Raw genomic sequence first — 10701 nt, forward strand, 5'->3', positions numbered from 1 at the left:
GTGTGACATTTCAGGGAGTTTACAATAACGCTTTGAAGAGTATATATGTATAAATAGTTCTTTTCAGTCCTGTATAGTGTTTGAATCAGCCAGTCATCCACTTAGGGTTATTCTTCTGTGGTCTAATTGGAATAAGGAATATTTACTCTTTGGCTTTTATGTAATCTGTCAATGAAATATTTAAACAACTCATCAATATTTACCTTCCCTTATCTCCCCCTTTCGGATCCCTTCCATTGTCTCCACTCTATCTTCCACCCGCCTCGACCTCACCTCGCCCATCCCAACATGACCTGGCCCTCGAATACCATTCTCGCACCTCAGCATATCTCCCTCTCTCTCGTCCCCTCCTGCTCTCCAACCTCGCACCTTACATCGCCTCCCTCACCTTTTTTTTTTATCTCCTTCACCGCTGCCCTGCATCTCACTTGAAGGTACAATCTTAATCGTTCAAAATCTGCTCTCTCAAAGTCAGGTATCTAAGTAATGTTTTTCCTTCTAGAAGCTTCTCCCATTTTTATCTGCACCTAATTTCACAATAGTCACTGTTGCCTAGCCACCTTCCAACCTCCACCTGTGTGACTGCTTCCTCTGTGTGTGTGTGTGTGTGTGTGTGTGTGTGTGTGGGTGGCACAGCACAGGATGTGGTCTGCCATGCTTGATATTTTTACTACCTTCACATTGTGGCACAGGTGTGCATTTTTTGTGTGCCCATAAAAGGAAAAGAAACAAAACAAAAGAATATGGCTCATTGTTGCAAGGCTCTGCATCTACATATGACGTCATCTGGCGCAGCACATCCAAAACATGAGATCCTATGGGGCGGTGCAATTAAATTGGTAGGCTTACACGTGGCATTCTCTGTAGAGAAGCAAACGCAACAATATAAGAACGTAAGGGAAGGGAAACTAAAAAACTAAAATAAGGGAAGTTTCAAGAAGCCTCCAGGCGTGCATGTGACAGTCACTCTGTGAAACATACAAAACCCATTTCTACCTGTCAATCCCTTCCCTTTTTTTTTTTATCTAATCTTTTGAAGCTCCAACGGAAGTTGCTGGATTTCCAATATGAATTCTTTACCACTTATTGTTATTACTTGCCAATATTATTAAAAATATTACTCATATTACCATAGCCTTGTGACATTGTTTCGTTTTCTTATTTTAGACACATTCATGCACTCATTGCTATTAACTGCACAACAGTTTTCAGAAGTTTTCTTCACCTTACCAAGAGACTCCAGCACTACTAACAAGACGCAAGAGATCTAGCAAGACTCCAGGGGCCGCATACTGGAACCATCACATCTCATACAACCTCACGTAACTCACATGGCCGATCTCGTAACTTGTTACGATACGTACTTGAAAGAGACGCCGCCATATTATATCGTAAAAAGTCCTCGGAATTTACGATGTACAACACCGATCCGACAACACCGGGACTGAATGAATACATCACCGCCGGCCTCGACCAGCGAAGAGACGTACGTGCTTAGATGCAGTGCGGGAGACACCCAGCGTCCAGCAACACCGTTGTTGATTTGATGTGAATTTAAATATTCGTGTATGGCTTAATAGTGGTAAAAGAAAGGAAGGAAGAGAGAAGGAAACAATGACAGTAATAATAATACATAAATAATAATAATAATAATAATAATAATAATAATAATATTATTATTATTATTATTATTATTATTATCATTATTATTATTATTATTATCATTAATAATCATCATCATCATCATCATTAATAATAATCATCATCATCATCATCACCATCAACAAATGTTAAGCGAAAACAATGAAAAGCCCAGTTAGGATGCATAATTTTTATTGTTTCTTTATTCATGTTTACTTTTTGCTCAAAGAAAACTCTTCACTGCCAAGGTGAACTGTGCATCTATGAAAAGTAAAACAATTCCGTACAGAACTACAAAGGGAACAGTCATGATAAAAATATATATATATATATATATATATATATATATATATATATATATATATATATATATATATATATATATATATATATATATATATATATATATATATATATATAATATTAATAGTAGTAGTAGTAGTGGTAATAATAATAATAATAATAATAATAATAATAATAATAATAATAAGGGAGTGCAAGAAAGGCCAGTGTCCCTCCTACATAAAAAAAAAAAAACATTTGAAAGTAGATTAAACAAAAAATGGCAATATCATAAATCACAACTGCAGAACTGAAAATAAAATCTAAATTTTCTAAACGAATGTAACAAAAATGTTCCTAATAAAATCAGGAATTGCAGGCAGGGCGGCTCAGCAAAAATAAGTGGGTTTTATGTTATCAATTATCCAGTCTCTGTAGTAAGGAACGCTCGTGAACAAATTTATCCCGCTACAGAGCCCAATCGAGTAGCTGACTATTCCTGTCTGCACCCATCGTCCGTCACACAGCTGCACCACCAGAGGCCCTCCACTGTCGCCCTAGGGAAGTCATCAGGTATACGTTATCTTGTGTTAGTTTACTGTATCATTTCGAAAGACACAACTGGGTTATTCAGATAAAGTAAAGAACGTCACACTACCAGTCAAATAGTTAGGAGAAACTTAGGACTGTGTGTGTACGTATTATGATGAGAAGGATGAGGGAGTACAAGAGGAGGAGACGGGGGTGGAGGTAGCTGAGGAGATAGAAAGATGACGAGGAAGGAGATAGATGATTATGATGATGATGAAGACGAGAAAGAGGACAAGAACACTAAGACGATTTATATCTTGCTACGTCAATCATAAGAATTATAACTTCAGTTAACTGCTAGGAACACGTGGTGAAAAGGGACTCACTTTACAGCTGGATTTGTCAGTGTTGACGGTGCAAATAACCTTCTTTTGGTCCCTTGGTACATCTCCAGAGCGTCTGCAGACCTTCACGTCCATTTGAGTGAGAGTTACTTCATACAGTTCATTAGGGGGGATTGCCTTCTTAGCTGAGGAAAGCAAGTGTGTTAGCTCATGGGACAACATCGATTTTTTTTTCTGAAATATTTTTAACAAAATCTAGTGGAAGACTGTGGGTATCATGAGAGTTTCTTATGAGACGATAAAGAACTAAACAGATAATATTGGATAGTATTGGGGTTTTCATTGATGTCTTCATGGTGAAAGCTGGACAGGAGGTAGTCTTAGTTATCGGAATTTTTAAGAGAAAGATTGTCATGCAAAAGTCGAGGGAGGCAGGAGAGCTGTTTAACGATAAATCTTATGTATAGAGTGCGATAATGTGGAAGAAATGTGCATCATCTCTTTCAGTCTGGCCAGTCTTACATGTGTTGAGGAGTCCCCAGCCAGTGTTCACCATGTCCTGCCCAATCACCAAGTCCTCAGCCTCGGCCAGGCACACGGGCTGCACCGACGGGTTCTGGTCGAAGTTGAGTCTCGCCGGTAGTTGAATCAGGGCAATGTCATTTCCCTGAACAGGAATTAATGGGGTAGAAAAGATGTAAAATTTACTTTTCTAAGAGGAAAAGCCTGAATATCATAAAGGAATTAAGAGAAAGGAAGGAATGTATTTGAGTAAAAAAGCTGTACTTTTCCCCTGTAGAAATAAAGACAGCTGGGCACGTATGCACAAAGATTTTAAGGATTTTAAGGAGAGATTGTGCAGCTAAACGTTGAGCTCAGTCAGTTCCCTGCTTAAAGCTTCTAGCCGGCTTATTTTAGAGCGCCAAAAAAGTTAGGCACTGTCCAGGGCAATCAACTTTTTTTTTGCATAACTTAAGAAAGCAAAACAGCTGACCGTGAAGGAGCCTGTAGATGGTACTGTGGTGTTAGGAGTGGCAAAAGGTGAGACGTGCCTTGGAGAGTCCTACAGGAAGGAGTGCTGTACTGACGCCAGAAATGAAAGCGATTATTACACTGCCAACGGGAAAAATGCAGCCCTGCAGCAGTTATGGCCTTGGCCCTTCCTGTGCCCTGCTGTTGTTGCCGTGTGTCTCATTTACTTTCCTGATAATATATGACCGTGCAACTTTTTTGTCTTCAAACTACTTCTTTCCTCATACACTGACTGGACGACGAGGAGTGTTATCGTCGTTCCGACTGGATTTCCCCTATTTTTTTTTTTTTTTTTTTTTTTTTTTTTTTTTTTTTTTTATCTTAATGATCGTGATCTCTTCCATACTTAAGAAAACAGCGAGACAGAAACTTGAGTTGCTGAGTGTGAGCTCAAGGTTGTAAAGAATGACACAAATACTGAGCCTTGCGACGGATGTACGTAATTTGCTTATAAAAGACACAAATAATGATGATAACATTTTTTTTTATTTCCTCGCAAAAAATTAAAACTATTGTACTAATAATATGAAATTAAGGATTAATATGTTGCTGTACTTGCTTCTGTAAAGATTTAAGATAAACACTTAAGCAGAATTCTAAGCAAATTTCCAAGAATATTTGGTTATACGTGTCTTGGAATACGTAGACTAGAAGATGAGGTCATGGAGAGGAGGAGAGTATGCACATCAACTAAAGGAAAGAAAAAATATGCAAATAAGATACAGGGAAAGGACCACACAAATGTAACTCAGGCTCCGTTTGTTACAATAAATACATCCACACACTTACGTCTTCAATGCGAAGATCATTGTAATCTTCGTGTATGATAACTCTTTTCGCATCCATGTACAGCATCAAGTCCCTGAAGGTGTTTCCGATGCCGACCAACAGATCAGAATAGTCACTGCGGACAGACAGGAACTGTGCTGAGAGACCGGCCGAGACTGAGTCCTGTATTATTAATAACTAAACACCTAATTTGGAGACTGACTATTTCTGGATAAAATATAATGCCTTTCAGTATCGTGATATACACACTGAAGGTATCAGCTGTGAAAATCAAGAACTATACTAAACTGTACCTAAATTAACGTAACCCCAGAATGAAAAGTCAATGTTGCTCTCTCCTTCTTTTATGAGGACAATTTTCGAAGCCACAGAGACGACGAATAGTGTCCTTCTGAGTGTTTCTGCTGTTTGCGAGTATGATGCAGAATCCTTGCTGAATTATCAATTGAATAATGAAGGCACTCTTGAGAACACCAATACTTTCTATTAGAGCCTGTTCAAAGCCGTGGAGATAGACTCTCAGACGTCTTACAGTACAGACGTGAATCTCACCCTGCTGAAGTCCAGTGCCCAGCGAAGTGACGTCTAATTGTAAAAAGAAAAAAAAAAAAATAGAGAGAAAAACTAAAATATATAAATAAAAAAGAATTTCTTCCATCCATCGCGTCTCTGCTCCTTGTGTGGAGGTCTTCACTTAAAGCTGTTCATTCGTCCAACTATGCACTCATCTATATCCATTCACTTCATAGACGTGACATCGACTGGACTGTTGGGGCAGCTCAACAGTCAGAAGGTAAGTGTTCAATGTTTCTCAACCTCAAGTCATTCGATCTGCTGATGATCTTACAATGCTGACGATTGGTCGACTGGTGGATTGCGATTATCAAATGACTTATTGTTGAGGAAAACGCCAAACACAGTGGCAGTGAGCGGTGGCTGCTGCTCATCAACTAGGGCCAGTGGTTCCCGCCTGGGGTTATACAGCAAGATGTAAGCCACGCGCTCAGCCACAGGACAGGACAGGATTATGTATGCATCAAGTCAATATGTAATATGTCTATGTATGTACTGTGCATTAGTAATGCATTTACTATATACAATATTGCATAAGTAATTAATTATGATGGGAAGCTGCCTGCCTGGAAAGAAGAAGAAGGAGAGAGAGAGAGAGAGAGAGAGAGAGAGAGAGAGAGAGAGAGAGAGAGAGAGAGAGAGAGAGAGAGAGAGAGAGAGAAACACACGTGTGGCTGAAATTACAAAATGCAGTATTGTGCAACAAAAGCAGCTGCCATTTGGCAATAGTTGGTGTGTGACCCTAATAGACAAAGAAGACCAGAGGTAAAAACAAGAAAAAACTTTTAATCTTTCTAAGGAAGTAATGAGTGTAGGAGTGTAGACACTCACTGTATTCACGGCCCATGGATGAGAGGCCATGGATGAGGCTCATGTATGAAAAGTGGCTCACGACCGGAGCAATGGGAAAACACTGGACTAAAACATAAGAACACCATTAACATAAGGGAAGCTGCAAGAAGCTGTCAGGCCCACATGTGGCATTCCATGCATGGAAATCCTATTTCCACCTATATATTCTTTTTTTTTTTTTTTCCAATGACTTAAGACAAGACACTGGTCACTGAGCCTATTCCATTCATCTACCACTCTATTTCAAAATAAATTCTTTCGTCGCCTCTATTTTAAATCTAACTTTGTCAAGCTTGAATACCTTTTTTTTTTTTTTGTCCTTTTCTGATTACTGACCCTGAGAATTCTGCTGTTATCCTTTTTAATATCCTTTATACGACTTAAGGATCTCTATCAGACCTCCTCTTGTCCTTCGTTTCCTTAGTTAAGGAATGTAAACTGAAAAGCTTCAGTCTCCTTCCGTAAGGAATACTCCTCACCCATGCATCATTTTAATAATTTTCCTTTCCACTGATTTCCACTGATTCTAATAGACTAATATTCTATAATTTACATAATGTTTAACAAACACCAATTATAACTTTGAATTTAGCATTAACATCCCTAAAAAATTAATCCTATTACCTAACTTGATTTATGTCTTGCCTCAATGCACTGTTTTCTTTGATGGAGATCAGAGCTAACTGTAACTCTTAAATGTTTACTTTTCTCATCTCACCAGAGCCTCGGTCTTTATTGTGTACCTAAGAACTTTACATATGTTAATATTGAATTGCATTTGCCATCTGTCTGTCCATTCTTCAGCACATCAAAACCTGTCTGCAAGTAGATGGACTCCGAATGTTTGTGTCATCTGTAAATTTACTAGCATCATTAGTAATCCCACTCTCTAGATCAATAATGTTAAGATTATAGTGGTCGTAAAAGTGAACACTGTGGCACCCCCCTCATTACTTGGTCCCACTTGGGTGCCTCCTTCGTGGAGCCATGCTGTGACTGATTCATCAAGTTATGCTTGCCTAAATGATCCCCAATGTTCCTGGGAATTGACGAATCCATTATTTTATCCACGATTGAAGTAAAGTTGACAGGTCTGTAGTCCGATATTGAAGTTTTGAATCCTTTCTTAAAGATGGACACTACATTGCTGGTACCTTTTCTGAATATAGTGATTTGTTAAAGATTCTGACTAGCGGTTCACTAATAACCTAGTCGTGGTTACAAACTTTTTTTCATTTTATCGAGCATCTTTTCCACTTTCTCTTTGGTCATGGAAATATCTGTCAATTTCTCTTTCTCTTTATTTCTCTGAAAATTTGTTTTCTATGCAGAATTTCTGCATGTTTATTTATTTTTTATTTTTTTCCTGAATGAAAACTGTAAAGAAATAGTCGTTTAGAATATTACTCACCTCTTCCCCGAAACTAACAATGAATCCTGTTTCCCTGCCTTTACTCTCTTATATATAGCTCTTTTCAGCCGTATATAGTGGTTTAATCCACCAATCATCCACTTAAGGTCATGAACTAAATGATCCATATTTAATACGTGTTTACCATCTGTCCTGAATGTCATCTATTAACGAAATATTTGTACAACTCTTCAGCATTTACTTTTCCTAATCTTCTCATCTCGGCCACCTCCATAATCTCCACTCACCTGTCCGCCTGGATCTCACCTCGCCCATCTCAGCATGATCTGGCCGTCTGCCTCGCCCTCACACATCACTTCACTTCTCCCACCCTATCCTACCTCACCCACTTCTCTCCTGGATTTCACCTTTAATGTCTACTCTCCTTAATGTCAGATATCTTACGTTTCTGCTTCTCGAATCTTCCTCCCATTGCAAACTAAACCTAATTTCAAAATGATCGCTGTTACCGTAAATGTCTTCCAGTTTCTACAAGCGAAACTTTTTAGTTAAGCTAAATAGAAAATCATAGGAAGTACTATTACACTTTCATGAATGTGTAATACTCCTCTTAAACTGTCGCTGAAATCATGAAAACATCCATGAAAATACCTTAAATCTACGCTACATTATATTAAGTGTAGATTCTTTCTTAAACTTTCAATAAAAGCATGAAAGCACCGTCTCTCTTGGAAATCAAAGTGACTTCCACTACAGCTTGTTAAAAGTGTTGACTCCTTAGTAAATCATCATTGAAATCATGGCAACATCATCTAATCCAAGTGACTTCCTGTGTATCTTGTTACAAGTGTATAAAAGTATAGAATCCTTGTTAAAGTATCAGTATAAACATGAAAACATCCTTCAAAACAATAATTAATTCTTATACAGCCTATTAAAAGTGTTTGAGTATGCGGGCCATTCATAGCATGCACTTACCCCTGCAATGGCGCCAAGCAGTGAGCGGCGGTGAGCACCCACTCCCGGGTAATGATGGATGCTCCGCACAAAAACAAGAGACCTGAGCCTTTTACAAGTGCCGCCTGGTATGGGTACTCCAGTGGCGAGGCTTTGTCACCGCCGATTATCCTCGTGTCTTGGCCAATTACATTGCCATTGATGTCGTATTTAAACACCTGAACCTCACGAGTGCCGTCGTCAGCGAGGCGCGCCACCTCGATAGGAGCCTCGCCGCATTTCCCTGAGGAGCAATATGAGCATGAGCAACACGCCAAGAGATGAAGAGAGGCAGACACATCGACCTGCTGTCTTGAACGTTTCTGCGCTTTATCTCAACTGCTTTTAACAGAGGCTGTAGTGGAGAAAGTTTTCAAAGGTGTTCTCATGAACATCGTGACAATTCAACAGGGATTCTACATCATCAGTGGGGAAGAGACTCATCAGAACCCAACTAACCATCTCTTATTCTTGAAAATAGTCCTGGTGAGAGAGCAAAGCGTTTAAGAATAGGTAGTGAATGCATACATACATACGTACGTACGTACATACAGTTTTTTAACTCTTAACCACAAATGAAAAAAATAACTTTTTGAGTAACAAAACCTCATTTATCTAACTGATGTTTAATGTTTAGTATATGCATATCCGGAAGATAATGATGTAATGCTGAATTAAATGTCACATACAATTATTATAGACAACTTCCTCCACCCGTCATACCTAGTGTGTGTGTGTGTGTGTGTGTGTGTGTGTGTGTGTGTGTGTGTGTGTGTTTTATGATACTCGTGATGTACATGGCATTTCATTAATCCGTATATCAATTCTTCTTCTTTAATTTATAAATATGAAATTCACTTGAATTTGAGAAATTGCTACTTGTCGCAGCTTTATAGACACTGACATAATGATAAATGTGTCCATACATTTGGGAACACTTTCATGAGAGGTGGAATTATCTAAAGGTAAAGCAATGGGATTAACGGGTCGTTGTGTACAACTACTGTCATGAAACATTACAATCAAGGCGAGCTCTCTGTATCCTGAAGATGCTCTGCAACACCAAGCGTGTTTGTAGATGGCAAAAACCAGCCGGGCGTGTGACGTGGTACTTGTAAAACCAACACCTTCTCAGGACAGCCCTGGCCCGAGACTGCCAACTCCCCACAAAGAAAAGAAACACAAAACAAAAGTTTTATAATGCATGAATGGGTTACAACGAACAGACTTGTTGGGAACTTACTGCATATTGCTCTCTCGGGATTGCATGACGGTGCTGTAACATAGAAAATAGTGATAACATTGCCACAACAAATACTGATGTAGCTGAAAAGGAATAAGGGAATTAGTTTTGCTTTGGGGACAGAAAGAAGTGCCGTGGATAGCTGTCTTCCACCTCCACCCAGCCTCCACCCTGCCTCCACCTTTCTCGCCGAGTGGGCCGTTGACACTGGTCCAGGGGAGAGGCGGCGTGGTGCATTTATCAGAGGCTAGCGAGGTGGTGGGTGCTGGGTAGGGGCCGGGAGGGAGTGAAGGAGGGAGGGTGGGAGGGAGGGACAGATGATTCATCAGCCACACAGACGGAATACGAAAATATTTGGAGGGAGGGAGCGACAGATGATTCATGAGCCACACAGACGGAATAGAAAAACATTTCGAAGCAAGAAGTAGGACAGAAGTGCGAGTGTGTGTGTGTGTTTGTGAGATTTACCTGCTGGTCACCCAGCCAGCCGTTCCCCTACGGAAAGAGCTCAGAGCTCATAGTGACCGATCTTCGGGTAGGACTGAGACCAGTGACACACCACACACCGGGACAGCGAGGTCACAACACCTCGGGTTACATCCCGTACCTATTTGCTGCTAGGTTGCTGTTAGGTGAACAGGAACTACACATTAAGACGCTCGCCCATTTGCCTCGCCGCGCCCGGGATTCGAATCCGGGCCTTCTTGGTTGTTGAGCCGAGCATGCTAACCACTACACTACGCGGTGTGTGTGTGTGTGTGTGTGACTCTGACTCTGTGACCCGGGATGTCTGTGTGTGTGTGTGTGTGTGTGACGCTAGTGTGTGAGAAGTGGCAAGAGATGCTCCAAGCAAATCGCAAATATCACAGTTCCTTTGAGGTCCTCATATATCTGCAGTGGAGGAGCAGCGCATGAAGCATGTCATGGCACAGTGAGATATTCAGAAGAGCGGATGGTTTAGTGACTTTGACATATTCCCAAGCTGAAGTTGAAGTTGACAAGGCAATCCCTCCTTGGCCCGAGTCTCCATTTTCCGCTCATGCGTG

At 40.1% G+C, this 10701-nt stretch overlaps 1 protein-coding gene across 1 annotated transcript; it reads right to left on the minus strand.

The window, feature by feature from the left end:
* Nucleotides 1-2140: 2140 nt before the first annotated feature.
* LOC135113392 (tryptase beta-2-like) lies at nt 2141-10379 on the minus strand. The gene is made up of 7 exons (XM_064028647.1): nt 10303-10379; nt 9656-9738; nt 8395-8656; nt 4620-4734; nt 3321-3465; nt 2841-2983; nt 2141-2480 (listed from the first exon to the last, which is right to left on the minus strand). The coding sequence occupies exons 1-7, from the start codon at nt 10377-10379 to the stop codon at nt 2313-2315; spliced, it is 993 nt and encodes a 330-aa protein (XP_063884717.1). The 3' UTR covers nt 2141-2312.
* Nucleotides 10380-10701: the final 322 nt, after the last annotated feature.

The sequence above is a fragment of the Scylla paramamosain genome, chromosome 25 (genome assembly GCF_035594125.1).
Source record: "Scylla paramamosain isolate STU-SP2022 chromosome 25, ASM3559412v1, whole genome shotgun sequence".
Taxonomy (NCBI): Eukaryota; Metazoa; Arthropoda; class Malacostraca; order Decapoda; family Portunidae; genus Scylla; species Scylla paramamosain.